At 42.6% G+C, this 16,288-nt stretch overlaps 1 protein-coding gene and 1 long non-coding RNA gene across 9 annotated transcripts in view; one reads left to right on the plus strand and one right to left on the minus strand.

Annotated features, from left to right (window-relative positions):
- Positions 1 to 9,640, plus strand: part of PRIMA1 (proline rich membrane anchor 1) — an 87,404-nt gene extending 77,764 nt beyond the window's left edge. For 3 of the 5 annotated variants that reach the window (XM_053253090.1, XM_053253084.1, XM_053253102.1), the window contains one exon: positions 1,149 to 9,640. In XM_053253090.1, the coding sequence (XP_053109065.1) occupies positions 1,149 to 1,251 (103 nt within the window). In that variant the 3' untranslated portion in view covers positions 1,252 to 9,640. The remainder of the gene's footprint in view (positions 1 to 1,148) is intronic. The other 2 variants (XR_008308012.1, XR_008308018.1) reach the window with 2 other exon arrangements.
- On the minus strand, positions 1,496 to 15,738 carry LOC128326386 (uncharacterized). 4 transcript variants are annotated; one of them, XR_008308027.1, is made up of 5 exons: positions 15,371 to 15,738; positions 13,538 to 13,760; positions 12,846 to 12,976; positions 12,297 to 12,451; positions 1,496 to 1,568 (listed from the first exon to the last, which is right to left on the minus strand). It is a non-coding gene; the product is annotated as an uncharacterized LOC128326386 (long non-coding RNA). The 4 variants fall into 4 exon arrangements; XR_008308026.1 differs by lacking the exon at positions 1,496 to 1,568 and adding an exon at positions 6,117 to 6,235; XR_008308025.1 differs by lacking the exon at positions 1,496 to 1,568 and adding an exon at positions 8,455 to 10,412 and having other exon boundaries at positions 15,371 to 15,737.
- Between the last annotated feature and the right edge of the window lie 550 nt (positions 15,739 to 16,288).

Genomic DNA, 16,288 nt, shown 5'->3' on the forward strand with positions numbered 1-16,288 from the left:
ATTTTGTGGCTCATTTCGTCAAAAATTGGACTTTCCCTATGATTTTTTTTTTTTTTGCAGTTTTTGGAGCCATTTCACCGGGGGGGGTGTATTCCTGGGCACATGGGGGACCCATGAAACACACTACTGTGTTGGGGGCCACTTTTTTTGGCTTCCCCCCCCTCCATCCTGGAACTTAACTCCCCCTCTCCCCATAGCTGTAATGCCTCGTTACTTGCAGTTCCGTTACTCATGGCAGTAGGCAAGGAATGGAACTCATGCGAATAATGAGGTTTTCCTGTATACTTGTGTGTGAGTTTAGTTTTGAAGCTAGGAAGAACCTTCTGCAGTCCTCTTCATTTTTTTGTCTCCACATTAACAGGAAATTCTTGTTTATCTTCATTGAACTACAATTCCCAGTCTTCTGTGAGAGAAGTGATAACTGTAAAATGGGTATAAAACTGATACAAGTTTGTAGTGTAAACAAAATTCTGGGGGAAGGGGAGGTCATCAAAATTTGCCTTCCCACCCACCCGCCACCCCAAGTGAGTGCTGGCACTGAGTTAGTTGATCCCACCTGCAGCACCAACGCATCTTCCAGAACACCAGTGCTTCGTTAGTTATGATGTTGACCTAACTAACATGTTCCTAGTGCATGTGTTTTTCCTATCACTAGCACTGGTGAATACGCTTAGATGATGAATTCTGCAGGAAAGCTAAGATAATTTGCAAATGTATGTAGGCTTGTCATAGGTCTGGTTCAAAGTCTTTATCCTTTGACTTGTATTGTTCCTTGAAATGTTGCTAAATTAAAACAGAAATGGGTTGCTCTAGGCAAGATAGGCTGTCCCTGGACTTTGTATGTATAGTTTTCTTCTCCAAATCAATTGATCAGTTCTGCTTTTCTGTCACTATTAGTGTTTTTTGAAAAATGTTTAACCTTACAGAGTAATATACAAACTATTCAATACCCATGTTGCAAATGTATGGAACTGCACAACAGACACACACAGAGATATGCTTATACCCAACAGCCTTTTTCTCTCATTAGTAGGACAACTTTTGAAATGTTGGATATTGATAACAAAGTTGTTTATCTGTTGTCTTTCCCTCCCCTCTTCTCGTGTTCCTTTTTTTATTATTAATATTGTGGCTGGGCCTCCACAAAGGAAACCACTGAGAAAAGAAGAGAACGGAACAAGTCGAGCTGAATATGCAATGACCTCCTCCCAGAACAGCAAGACAGTTGATGTTAACAATGCGGTGGTATAATTTCCGAGACTTCCCCTTGAGTAGTAAACATTAAAAGCACACACAGCATATGCAAGGTGGGTGATATGCAGCAATGAGAGAAGCCTGTGGCTGAGGACTTCATTTCAGAAATAGCGCACGTATCAGTTGTTCTGAGAAGAAAAGCAGACAACTCCTCTTCGACCTGTTGATTGCCACAAAGGGAGGGATAAACTTCAGTCAGGGCTACTCTGAGTAAAGGCCTCAAAACGGCATAATGACTGCATGCCACGTCTGTTGAAAGCAACTTCACAATGCCCCAAACTTCTTCTTTTCCTTTCCTTCTTATTTTTGATTGACTGTTTTAAAACAAAACAAAGCCCTGCTTCAGTAGAATCCTTTGATGGTGAAGGTGATCTGTCTAGAGCAGGAGCATATTGTAATTGGACCTGAAAATCCAAGCTTTACCTGCATGGCTCTGCATTTTTATTTTTATTTTCATTTATAAGCCATTGGCATTCCCATTCTTAATTATGATGGCATTGTTCAGTGGGAAAGTTTCCATTCACCCACAAAGCAACCTCCCCATAAATTACATGATTGCTCTCATAAAATCTACACCTACATCTACAGCCTGGTGACTATGCAATTTCCACGGCTGGAGACTTTTCAAACAGAAAGAAGTCGCAGTACGATCCTCAGCAATTAGCATTGCTAATCAAAGAGAAAAATACTACAGGTAACAACATTTAAAGGTGCTTTGAATACTGTTAATCCATAATCAGTCTTATTTTCCTCTTTGTTATCACGTAGCATTTTTGTCCTAGGTTTTAGAAAAATCCCAAATTTCTGCTCCTCGGTTGCAGTTCTGCACAATTTTGCACATGTATCAACACCACACAAATCTGTAGGCAGGATTTCAATAGAATGGCTTTAAATTATTTGGGTTGGGACGTGAAGGAAGGCTAATTGCAATGCAAATGGAAGCTCCTTTTTCTCTACTTGCCGCTCAGATGTCCTGAAGGCTCCTTGTTCCTGAGTATCTCTTCCTCCAAGGGACTTCTTCTGACTAAAAGGACTCTCCACTTAGGGAGAAAGCTGTGTTATCTCAGTCCTCTCTCGACAAAGGACTGCCAACTGTGCCAAATTATATGTGATAGCTCTGTGTTGTACCACTTTGTGATAAGGACCGCAAACAACTTAAGGCTGAATCCGCCAAACCCATTTTCATGTAACAATGTGTTAGGCTCAGTCACCTTAATTTCTTAAAAGCCATTGTTCAGTCGCAGGTGTTCACCAGCACCTAGATTGAGATGTTAAAAACATGACATCTATCGTTCTTATGCCTCTATTTATCACTGTTCCAAGAGCAGCCCCTGCTAAAACAAAAGTGTGCCATGCTCTAGCTTCTTGTCCGCTGTCGAGCTTCAGTGATATTCTGTCTTGGTGTGTTTGAGCAATCTAGACAAGCTGGCATAAGCACTGTTGCATCTTGCTTGCCAGTACAGTCCATTAGTGCTGGGAAGCTGGTGTTCCAGTTCCGTTTATTCGAGGATGGGCCCAGCCTCCAATATCTGTATCCATAACTCCAAAGAGGTAGACCCCAGTCCAGAGCACCACATCTGTACCAGTGTGCACCTAGTATTCCTCTGCACACTGGCTTCTTCCATTCATACCAACACTGGAGAAATGAGGAAGTTCTTGCAAGCCTATGATGGATGACCTGCGTGCACTGGATCTCCTGCCCACTAATATCACTGGTTGATGGTGTCAAGAGTTGATAGTCAAATGTTTAATATCCAACCCACAAACAAAATATGAGGCACCTGTGAAAATTTGGAACCTTGAAAGCCTAGTCCATTGTTACATTTCGGTAGAGAATTTCAATGTGGTAACAGCAGGGGCTGGCCCCAGCCTACACACACACACACACACACCCCATCAAAGATGATAATATATCACACTTATCTGTATGCAGAATGTGTCTCACATTATGATCCGCTTATCCTGCATAGAAGATTATGGACGGGATGGAATAGAGCCACAAAAGCCCGAGGCTGCATTGTTACTACTGTATATTGAATTGCTACATTGAATTTCTCTCTTCAGAAATACTTTCTGGCACCATCCTCCATTAAATTCTTGAGGTATTCCAATTTACATTTTTAAGCATCCTTTTTAGGTTACTAAATGATAGGTTATGTGTAAATATATGTATTCTCTAACAGGGAAAACAAAAAGCTGCTATTTAAGGTTTATGGAGAAATCCATTGAGTTATTAGTTTGTCCACTTAGCATTCTAACCTTTCTTCCCTGTCTAGGAATATAGCTATTACAACTGTTTAAATGTCAACGCTTCCTTAAGGGGGAATGGAAAGAGTTATCAACAACGCTGTGCTTAACAAACACAAATAATATCCTTCCAGATGTTTGGTACATTCTGGCACAAAATCAGTTGCCAAGTTTGGAATAGGGTTGCTTTGGCCAATGTATTTAAAATGTCACATATGTTTATAATTGCACTTTCCCCTCAATGCGGCGATGAATGTTTTCTGGCTCCCCTCCCTCACACACACTGAGAAGCTATTCCTGCGTGGTCATTTCCCCCAAGTCCTTTTTGTTATATTGGACTGTGGACATAACCTGGGCAGGTTCAGAATCACTGGCAGGCTAATGCTGCACATGCACAAGGAACAAAGAGTTGTGTACCTGTGTGGCGTCATGGGGATGTTGGAAGCTGCACCCTTGTGTAAAGGTTCCTTGCAAAACATATGAGGAAGAGGTTTGACAACAGGAGGCATACCACCTTATTTCACAAATGTTTTGCGAGCGCAACAGTAGGCTGGAACTCGAGCTTCTGGCATAGCACATCTGGATAGTGCCACATGTTTGTACAAGTGCAGTGTTAGTCGAGCTATCAGCCGCCAACTTACATTGCTAAGACATGATTTATACCTATGCATGCTGTATAGGCAGCCAATTATTTTAAAGGGATCTGTCAGTGATGGGGCTGGTTCAGATGTGATGCAGAAGTTCCCACATCATGCTCCTGAGTCTTGGGAGCACTTGCTCTCTCCTCTAATGCCCGAGCAAGCATCTACTTCCTATATTGGTTAAAATAAATCAAGATCAGTTATGATGTCCAAACAAGCCATCTTGGTTTATTAAAACCTAGTTACTTGTAATAAGCCATGATCTGTAGCTCACATCAAGCCTTGGTTTCCAAACATAGTTTATTTCAAGTGAGTCGGTTAGAACAAACCAAGATCAGTCAGTTCAGATGTTATGACTGGCCTTGGTTTATTTTAACCTACATTGGGAGTAGTTACTTGTGCAGGCATGGGAAGGGAGTGCATGCTTCCTGAGGCTCAGGGTCATCACACAAACCAAGGCTTTAATTGAGGCTCCATGTTACATCTGAACCAGTCCACTATCTCTGCCAGGTTATTGAATCCCAACTGGAAGTCGTCCCTGTCTCTTTTACAGCGCAGTAGCAGCAAGACAATGAAGCTATTGTTTCTCCCAAGCAACACGGACCCCCTCCCCCCACTTCATGTTGGAGCAAATAGAACTCTCTTTTGTTTCATATCAGGCAGAAAGGAAGGCTGGGCAAAGGGGCTAAGGGAGGAGCCATGGCTGCATCATCACTGCTGGGGTCGGTTGGTTATTTGAGCGTGTAAAGCTGCCTTGCTGCAAGTCAAACCATTGGTTCACTAGTCCAGTTCTGTGGATGGCAGCAGCTCTGAGGGCCACATGAGCTATTTAAACATATTGCCTTACAGCAGTGCCCTGCTGATGCAAGAGTGGAGTGCGCTGGTTCTGAGAGTCTGGAAAGCTTGTCCATACTGCTAGCAAATGCAGAGAGTCTCTGTGGCTTCTAAGGGTTGTGTCTGCCCAGTCGAATGTTTCCCCCTTTGGAAATGATGGGAGAAGCATCCTCCAGGAAAGATGCGATCCTTAGGAGCCACAGGGGCTCTCCACGTTTGCTAGCAGCATTGTCAGGTTTCCCAGACCCCTGTAACAAGCAGGCATGTCGCACTCCTCCATCGGTGGGCACTGTGCAGTATGTAAGGCATTGTTGTCCAATTTGAGTGGGGTTACTTTAAGACAGCAGCTGCTCAGGAATCTTAAATCACCCCCAATGGCACCTTTGCAGGGTCACAGCCGTTGTGGGGTTTAGCTTTCAGTGGGGAAATGGTGCCGAGGAGATGAGTGTGTGTTTTCGAAACCTTTCTCCAGATTGGGCCCCTGAATGGCTGCTCTTTTAAGGTTTTTGACAATTATATCTGTAGTATAAATTCCAGTTTGGCCCTTAAGAAAGGGTCTTTCCCGGAAGGGCTGCCTCTCGTCTTTTAACTGGAAGCGCCTGGGGTGGGCCGCCTGGGACCTTCTGCATGCAAAGCACAGATTCTGCTCTTATGCCATGACAGCCCTCTTCAGAATGTCACTGGTAAAACTCACTGTGACAATTGGCCATAAGCCAGGCGTTCCCAAACAAAGGCCATTGTAGCTGAGGATCATGGAAGTTGTAGTCCAGCAACATCCAAGGACCCAGAGAATCCCTGCCATAATTAAATTTTAATTGTTTTGTTTTTATTTTGATGCAAACTGCCCTGAGCCATTTTTGGAAGGGCAGTATATCAACCAATCAGTCAATCAATCGAATAAATAAATAAGCTACGGTCATCCAAACCTGCCTGAACCTTTGCCTACTGAGAAAAGCTGGAAGAAAGAGAACCTGAGAGTTGCCCTCACATTTGGCACTGCCATTGATTAAAGAGGTTTATTTATTCATTAAATGAACCATTCATTAAAGGGGGCTTGTTTGGCAGGATTTTTGCACATTAATTGAGTTTAACAAATGTTTCACCAGTAGCTGTGCCTGGTGAATTAGCTGCTGTTGGCCTGTTACATATGCTGCATCTCCCTGTAATGGCCATGTTTTCTGCAATTCATTTAAACTCTAGATGCCTCTGGAATAGTGGTCTTGTATAAGATGGCCCTCACCTTGAAAGCACCTTGAATTCTACAGAAGAATATTTACAAAGAGGTTATTTGTTACTGTTATCATTACTACGATACATCATTCAAAAATTTATGGAGAACTGTTGAGTTGTGCAATAGCAACATAATAACATATACAAATTCTATTATTTGCATTATTGTCCTCACATTGTCAGAATTATTAAATTATTACCAATATTTAACAGAATGCCTATTAAGAAATGCTTAGCAGATTCTATACATGTCAGTGAGCCACTCCAAATTGGTAGCGAAATCATACTTGTTTGGCTTCTCAGTGCAAGCCTTGTGAAATGTCAAGTTCAAAGATGGATACTGGCCATGATTTGCCAGGAATATAGAAGATTTTGCTTCTTCTGGAATATATAGAAAAAACTATTTCTGTTAGTATTTTTGGGACCACCAACTACCAGTAGGTTTGCCATGCTCCCCAGAATTCCGCGTATTGCCTGGAGTTTAAGCATCTCACCTGGATTGCTTAGCCCACCTAGATTCACCCAGATTTCAGATTTTGAGGGGTGTGTCTGTGTGTGTCTGTGTGTGTGTGTGTTAAGCTAAGCTCTAGCCCTTGTAGAAGCAGTTATGGAGCAAAACACTGCTGTTCTGCTCAACTGCTGGACTTGGATTAAGAGGGGGGAAACGCAGGAGGCTAGCTCAGAGAGTTTAACTTTCACAAGTACAGTAATCCCCTGAGGAATGTTGCCTTGTTTGTTATCAGCAGGGGATCTCTATCAGGCAGTTTAGAGGATAGCTTGCTTGTGATGTGACTCAATAACTGCCTACCAGACTATGTATTGTAATGTTTAAGGACTCAATGCATGCCTACTTAGAAGTGAGCACTGTTGGTTTCAATCAGATCTTCTCTCAAATAAGTGTGTACAGAACTGCAGCCTTAATTGAAAAGCTGTGCATTTTTTGGTTCTATTCCTGCTGTTAATATGTCAAAGAAAATGGTCAGGCAAAGATACCTTCCCCAACTATTGTTGGTAGATATCCAGAGCAAATACAAGTCAACAGGAAAGTGCAGCTGTTAATTTGCCTATGCAAATTATTTTCAAGCCAGTTTACATAATGTGTTAATTTGGCACCCAGATTTGGAGAGCCAGAATATGGCAGCCCTAACCACCACCACCACCCACAAGCAGCAGTACAACACGTTTACGGCACAGTGTGCACTATGCGCAGGCATAGCAGCTTATAGGACCAGGCAGGATGAGGATGCACTGGGGCAAGGGGGATGTATAATTTGTTCTGTCCGGTGGTGAAACTCCACCCTAGTATAACTGTAGCAACAGATACTGGTCCTGCCAGTACAATTCTTACCCAGCATTCTTAGGGTGAGAACCTTCAAGATGAATCCAACAGTGTAGCTTTTGAGTAAGGGGAATTGTATGATGAATGCAGGGAGAACTTCATGGCTGTGATCCATGAGAAACTATTTTGTGTGAAGCTGCACAAAGAAGTGTTTGTGGCCTCTAAAGCAGACCCTTTGGACTAAAAAGTACATATATATTATATATTTATTCGGTTTCTATACCACCCTTCCAAAAATGGCTCAGGGCGGTTTACACAGATAAATAATAAATAAATAAGATGGGTCCCTGTCCCCAAAGGGCTCACAATCTAAAAGGAACATAAGATAGACACCAGTAACAGTCACTGGAGGTACTGTGCTGGGGTGGATAGGGCCAGTTACTCTCCCCCTGCTAAATAAGGAGAATCACCATGTTAAAAGGTACCTCTTTGCTAAGTTAGCAGGGGTAATACAAAGGAAGACCACACTCAACTCTTGGGGCTGACCTACACCTTTTATATAGTCTTCCTTAGTCTATACCACTTTGGGGAACAGGGGGACAATATTTGGATGTCCTTCCACTTCACAGAATTCTGTAGCCATGGATTCCTAACATATCAGGTTTCTAATCTGGCTTTCCCCCTGACATCTACTCTTCCGTATGAGGCAAGATTTTATTTTATTTTATTTTACATTGGGGAGCATTCAATCATGCAACCTCCCCTCCCAGCATTTTGAATTGGTATAGTCCTGGAAGGCAGTACCACCTGGTGTTTCTGGATATGTAGCTCAGCCCTCAGTCTTCCAAAGAGGAGGACAAATGAGGTGATGCCCTCAACAGAGAACTCCTAGAGCTTTGCTACGTACCCAAGGTTTTGTTTGAAACAGTACAGATTTTTTTGCAAAAGCTTCCATAAAAGGAGCACATGTGCTTTCCAATACACTTAATTTAATACCAATGAAATATACAAGTCTTGACAGATAAAAGCTTCTTCACAATGGGGCCCCATTGCACTAAAAATTGGTAATTCGAGATAGCAATTTACAGGGATTTAAAGTTTATTTTTATTCTCTAAAATTAGATTCTAAAAGGCTCCACATATCTGGGGGGCATGTAGTCAGCAAGGTTTTCAGTCCTAACATAGCTCCACAAGTCTAGCTGAATGTGCACCATGGTTTCACCCAAAGAGCTATGATTTTTCTTGGTTTGCAATTTCTCTGCCATGATAAGAGATTTACGGGATATACATAGAGGGCATGATCCAGTTAGAGTTAAACACTTCTGAGTCCCATTTGTTTCCATGGGGGAGTAGAACAAAGCCCGATTTTAAATATTCTTCCATTGAACTGTGACTTACAGGCATTTAACTCTGACAGAATCATGACAATATATAATGTAAGTATGGACCTGAATTTCCATTGCCTCGCACTCTGCATCTTTGTTTGTACCATGCCAAATGGGTGTAAAACTCTCCTTTTTAGGTATAGTGTCATGCCCATTTTGCACTTGCTTTGCACAGGTATATATAATAACTAAATAGTCCAAGGCAATGGAGACTCGTGACTGTTATAAATATATTTTTATATATCTTTACAACCCCTCCCTGCATCTCTATGAACAAAATATATGATTTTTAAACTGCAAAGATAGCATATTAAAAAAAAACCTAATGCATGAATGTAAATACTCTTAAGATCTGCCTTCTTGACTGCGTGCCACATGTACAGATTCAAACCGCTATTGTCCATAGAAAAATCTGTACCAGTGGTTAAATGACTAAAGAGGATGGCCACGATCCAAAGAGTTCTTTTAAAGAACACACAAATGCCTCGTGCATTCACCAAGGTGGCTGTTTGGGGAGGGAAGGTTGAGAAACCTCATGTTGTGCATGGAGCTTCTTGGATCATGGCCAAAATCAATCTCAGAATAAATGTTGTCATGTTTCTAAGACAAGCCATTAATGTACGTCTCGCATTTAAGGATATTGCTCAATACTTATGTTCTGTACCAAAAAAAAAACCTGTGTTGCATATACAGATTGTGCAGTACCCTGTCTAAAAAGGCACCATAACTAATTTTTATTTTAAATAAAAATGTACTTATTAAAAAAGTTATCTGCTTTGTTATTTCTATAAATGAGACTCCTTTGCTATGCTACAGAAGTAAAATACCAACACATTAATTTTTCCTAATGCTGTCTGCAGTAATTTTAGCTGATTAAATATATGTTCCTATGAGATCTCTCCCTCTCCCCCCCCCCACCATTCCCACTTTCAGGATTAAGTTAGGGACTAATAACAAAGTAGACTCAGAGACAAAGTGCCCCCCGCCAAAGTGAACCACATTTAGATTTTTGAAAGCAACCATTAGAGGCATTCCTTGGTTTACACTTTGAATATATGAAGCTGCGTTAAACTGAGTTAGATCATTGGTCCATAACTGGCAGAGCAGAAAATGCCTTTCTGGTATTTCTCCAGGGTTTCAAATGGGTCTCTCCCAGCAGGGCTTGGACTTTCTATTTACAAAGCAAGATGTTCTACCACTGAGCTGCAGTTCCATTTAACCAGCCCCAGTCCCCTCTCACTGTCCCTTCAGACAATACTAAATTCTGTGCAATTGGGAAGATAAGCTCCAGTCAGCACCCCAGAAAGGCACTCTTTGGGTCAGTTGCCTCTTCTCCAAGGGTGCCATCCTTGGTCTTCTCTGAAACTTCATTACAGCACCATCCAATGCATGTTTACTTGGAAATATTTCCACAAGGTTCCCGATGAGGCTTTCTCCTAAGTAAACATGCCCAGGGCTCTTTCCAGATTGCATGCTGCCACAGTGTCATGACATGTCCCTTCAGTGTCTTTCCATACTGCCTATGTCTTGACATCACAGTCCCTGCGTAGTAAGCAAGATTCTGTTCACATTTCTGATGCCTTCTTTCCGATTTTATTGCTGCGTTGCAGCTGTATAACATTGCATCTGTGTTGCACAAAAATAGCTGTATTTGCCCGGTGAAGGAGGCAATGGATTTCAACTGCGGTTTTAAATCGGCGCCACAAAATGTCGCAGTTTACAACACTTTTTGCAGTGTGAAGCTTGCTATCCAGAAACCACCCAGAATTGCAGCCTGAAAGCAACAGCAATTTAGGGAGAGGAGAGGACTTGGCATTTGTTTGGGTCTTGCATGCATCCCGGTGAACCCTACTGACTGAGCAGGGCCTATTTTCTGGCCACTATCCTTAGTTACAATTGTGGGACCCTTTATTTATTTATTACATTTATATCCCGCTCTTCCTCCAAGGAACCCAGAGCAATGAGGGGAAAAGATCCACAAGTAACTAATAACTGCTTCCATTAACATTTTAATAATTAATTGTAATGTAATGCACTGAAAATGGATCTCGGCTCCTAAACACCATGCCATGGTTGGTTCTGGCCCAGTTGTGCACCCCTGATGTACAGACACACACACTTAAATGATACAATTATGAAATGGGCTATCTTAGTCACTGGCTTACATCCAGACGAAGTTATTCATGTGCACTCTCATTGAAATTAATATATTCAGTAAGACCACTTATGAGTAACCACTGGGCTCGGAGCAAGGTGGGGCAAGACGGTAGAGGTAGCCAGAGTGGGGGTGGAATGAGACTATACCTGCAGCTCGTTTTTTGCTTCCCCCCACCAGTTAAATTGTACTGGCTTCCACTGCATTCTGGCCCATTTGCTGGTCACTCCAGGGAGAAGCATATTAGGTGCACAAGTGTCCACGCATCCAATGCTCCATCTTCCTACCATTCAGGGGTGTAGCTATAATTGAGCAAAAGGGTTCAAAGAACATGGGCCCCCAGCTCCTGAGGGCGCTCTAGCTCCATCCCTCCCTATTTTCTTCATTGTCTCCCTCACTCTGGGGGGCCGCCAGAGAGGAGGATGAACACGGGCCCCCTCTCCTCTAGCTACGCCCCTGCTACCATCTGATTGTGCAGGTGGGGATGGTTTGTCTGAACCATCCCCTCAATGTGTGGATGAAATAGTACTTTAAAGTAATAATGTATCAACACGGCCCAATTAGTGGCAGCAAAACAGGTGCTGAGTGGGGTGTGTCACCACGTACATCTACAGTCCCCCATGTCTGACAAGGCCAGCATACCATTTGTCCAAGCTGACCCAGAGATTTTTACTATTTAACTCTGAATGCATCCAAATTCTGGCCTTTGCTTAACCCTGCGTCCCTCATTAAACTCTCCTCGTTCCCCTCCCCTTGGACCGCTGAAATGATGCTTCTGAAATGTCCTAACATCTGATTTCAAGATCAGAAAATGGAAAAGACTTCCCTTCTTCCACTCCCTCCATCCCATAAGAAATGCTTTCGTGACTGAAGATCTTGTTTAACACAGTCATTGTCAGGAGCAAAAGGAGAATGAAGAGAAAAAGCAGCATCACAGGAGACACATCCCAGTGACTGAGCCTGGGAGCCAAAGATCTCTTTCCCCATTTCTGATCCGCAATTTGAAGGTAATTCAATTAGACATTTCAAGCAATTTAAACATTTATGCATTGTCCAGCACCAAAGCATAAACGGTTCAGCAGCAAACAAGATTTGACAGCCTTCACAAGCCAAGTAAAATCTTGGCTTTAAAATCTTGAGCAGGGGGAGACTCTATTTAGTGCTTCCTGAGAGGTAGGGTGTGTGTGGTGTGTGTGTGCACGCATGCATGCGTGTGTAACAATAGTACATACTTCTCTATGAACTTTATATTCGAGTCAGCCATTTCATACCTCTTTTGAAGTAATTTGTGTAACAAACTGTTTCGTGAGCTACTCTTCCCAGTTTTTAGAGAGTGCAGAGTGAAGCATGCCATGATGGACCAGCAGGCAGTGATGGGAGTTGTAATCCAACAATATCTTGGGACCCAAGTTTGAGAAACTCTGCCCTAGAACAATTTTAAACAGAACAAACACTGCCCCTTTAAATCCCACCTTTTCCTTGCGGCCTTTGGTTTAAACACCTTGGGGCCAAACAACTTTACATTAAGCGCAAACCAACTTAAAACAAGAAATGAATGGGAAGTGCCTCCTTTTTGTGTCAAAAAGCAATCACAGGGAGCCAATTTGGACTGGAATTTGCCTCCACTCATCCCCTCCCACCCAACAGTCATTTCCTATCCTTTAAAGGTGGAATAGGTACCCGGACTCGAATAGCCCTGCAAGCATTATGGGAAACTGTGTGCGCTATCTCTCTTAAAGACCAGGAGGCGTTACAGACAGGGCTTCTGCCCCGAATCTCCTTCGGGAGAGCGTGTGCGTTCACACACCAGCCAAACTTACCTCGAAGTCCCTTCAAGATCCTTGGACCCACTCCACACACAAGTCAGGCTTTGTCTTGCGAATTCTAGCTTATCTCGAGGTATTTCCAAGTTTTTAAAATGCTGGTTTTAAGAGAGTTTTTCTGAAAACACCTGAGCAAATAGGGAAAGGCACTGATGTAGAATAATTATTATTATTTATTCGATTTCTATACCACCCTTCCAAAAATGGCTCAGGGCGGTTTACACAGAGAAATAATAAATAAATCAGATGGATCCCTGTCCCCAAAGGGCTTACAATCTAAAAAGAAACATAAGATATACACCAGCAACAGTCATTGGATGTTGGGGGCAATATGCTAAATCATTGTAAACCACTTAGAGAGCTCCGGCTATAAAGCGGTATATAAATGTAAGTGCTATTGCTATTGCTACTCTCTCCCCTGCTAAATAAAGAGAATCACCACATTAAAAGGTGCCTCTTTGCCAAGTTAGCAGGGGTTAACTTATCATTAGCATGGTGAAAGGGATACTGTCTTTGAAATGCTGATGTAGCTCTTTAGTAATCTCCCTCCCTCCCTCCCTCCCATTGGCTAGAAGGAAAACACGGAGGCATGCCATGTGAACTTGTAAAAACAAAAACCGAGAGCAGAAGGGAGGGGCTGCTTCCCTCAATGTCACGAGTGATTCAACGTGGCTTTGCTCAACATTTACCTCGCAGCATGAAACCATGTGCGAATAACTCCCATGAGAGACAGTCTGCTGGGCAACCATCATAGTGCTGTGCTGCTCTTTTCCTCTGGATCGATGGAACAGCATCATCCTCCTGCAGTTACCTCAGAAGGCTAGGACAGGTGGCTGGGATAGATGTGCTGTGCTCTTTCCATCTGGGGGGTGTGTGGAAATGGCATCATCATCAAAGTGGGCAGACAGGCAGCTGTGGAAGAAGAGAGGCACATGCGCACTAGGTCACTGCCTCACTCAGGCAATTCCTTACCCCAGGCAAGAAGACAGGTAGCAAACTATACCTCTGCTACAGATCCAGATCCAGAAGCACTGGTCTAATCTATCTATCTATCTATCTATCTGCTTGTTTGCCAAATTATGTGTTCATCAAGCTCCTGTGCAAGGAAGCACTGCTTCATTCTACTTTCAAGATCACCTCTGGGTGCTGCACTGCTCGGCAGGACTGGTATGAAGGGAAAGACCATGTCATATTCTGTTGGATGCTGCAGAGAGAAATCACCACCAAGCTTTATGAACACATATTTCCCAGCCTAAGTCCCAACCCAGGCAAACAGCAACAACCATGGACCATTTAACTACTGTGGTTGTTGAGTATGGTGGACTGGTTATGGGCACTTGAAGATCCCTGTTTTAAACATGCCGCCATCAACTGCAAAAAGAATATCTTGTAATGACATGAAAAATGAAATGAGTGAAGCTAAATGGTGAGCAACGGCATACATGTATGGGCAGACTTCAGGTTTGCAGAATCTACTTTGCCTTTCATTAGAACCCCAATGTCTACCAACTGGAGCAAGATGCAAAAGAATGGCTTGGGTGTGGAACCAGATTAAAGATGATGACTCGGAGGGTGGAGCCAATTTGCTGCTCTCCATGAGCCATATGCTGGGATAAACTGCATATTTATTTCATTTATTTATTGTTAAATTTGTATACCTTTCATTAAAACAATCTCAAGGTAGTATAAGAGGGGGCATCAATAAATAAGGTTAATTTACATGTTTCACACAGACATACGAACTGTTATGTACTCCCTCTGCATGTCTGAACTCATAGTTTCTGTGTAAAGTTGGCAACATTGTCACACTGACAGTAAGTTTCAAAATGGCGGCCCCTCTATCAGATTGCACCGGAGTTGGAGAGCAAAATGTCAGTTTTCACTCGAGTTAAACCAAATGAAATGTACTGTAGAATATGTGCACAATATTGGAACAGATGTTTATCTTTCTTTCTTTCTTTTTAAGTGAACTGTTTCAGAAATGGCCATACAAGTGTAATGAGTGAACTTTGGCCTTGTGGTTACTCAAGGATGATACAGATGTTCAAAATGCTGTGCATAATTGGCTATGCTTTTTAACCAATAATGTTTTTCTCTGATAGACTAAAAGTTTGTCAGTTGCTGGAATACATGAGTTGAGATAGGAAGTGGTCAAAAAACAGTTTCTGGAATAAACATTGTTGTTGTTATATTCACCATATTTATTGACACACTGTGGAGGAACAGCCCTGTATTCCTTCTAACCTTTTTACCACTGCCACCAAGTGGACTTTTGGTATGGCTGGGTCCACTTCAACAGCCCTTCTCTCTCACACACATATAAAAACCCTCAGTAATGTGGAAAGGCTTTTAGGCATGGGGTGGAGACAATCAACAAGCTTCTAATTTTCTTTTTTTTAATCAAGAAAATTTACTTTTAGAAAAATTGTTTCAATTAAAGCATTACTTTTGCCGCAAAAAAAAAAAAAGTTATTAACAGAGCAGGTCAGGGAAGATAAAAACTGGAAAAACGCTTCTACTACCTGACTCTATACTAGTTCCTCCTCAGAGTCCTCTGTGCTTTCTTGACAGCTTCTGGCTTGCTGGGTAGTTCTGATTACAGCACAGGCCTGGGGTTCAATCCTGCCAGGCTCTTCTCTTTCTTCTTAGTGATTTCAGCTGAGTTTCCCCCTCCAGCACACTGACTTCCAGCACTCTCTGTCTTCTGTCTTCAACCTTCTGTCTTCAACCTTCAACCCTGACTCTCTCTAGCAGACTTGACATCTCTGGCTTCCAAGACTCTCTGACCGAACCCTCAGCAACTCTCTAAATTTATACATTTTTCTAGACCAATAGTTCCTCAACTCAGCCAATCAGAACAAACCAAAAATTCCCTCCATTTTTAAAAATCTCGCTTCCCTCCCAAAATCAACGGTCAGTCTCTAGTTCACAAGTTGGAACTTTTGACCCGGCCAGCCTTCTCCATGCACAGGGATTTGCAACCACAGAATCTTATTTACAACAATGAAGTTTGGGGAATATAATATAATACAATTATATTGGGGCTTATTTACAAGAAGAGGTTTGGGGATATTAACAATACAGGGGCTTATTTACAGAACCCCAAGAGGTCTAGGCCTCAGAGCTGGTCTTGTGGTAGCAAGCATGACTTGTCCCCATAGCTAAGCAGGGTCTGCCCTGGTTGCATCTGAATGCGAGACTTGATATGTGAGCACTGCAAGATATTCCCCTCGGGATGAAGCCGCTCTGGGAAGAGCAGAAGCTTTCAAATTCCCTCCCTGGCATCACCAAGATAGGGCTGAGAGAGATTCCTGCCTGCAACCTTGGAGAAGCCGCTGCCAGTCTGTGAAGACAACACTCAGCTAGATAGACCAATGGTCTGACTCAGTATATGGCAGTTTCCTATGTTTCCTATTCCTTCTCACACACGCACACACCCA

The sequence above is a fragment of the Hemicordylus capensis genome, chromosome 1 (assembly GCF_027244095.1).
Source record: "Hemicordylus capensis ecotype Gifberg chromosome 1, rHemCap1.1.pri, whole genome shotgun sequence".
Classification (NCBI taxonomy): domain Eukaryota; kingdom Metazoa; phylum Chordata; class Lepidosauria; order Squamata; family Cordylidae; genus Hemicordylus; species Hemicordylus capensis.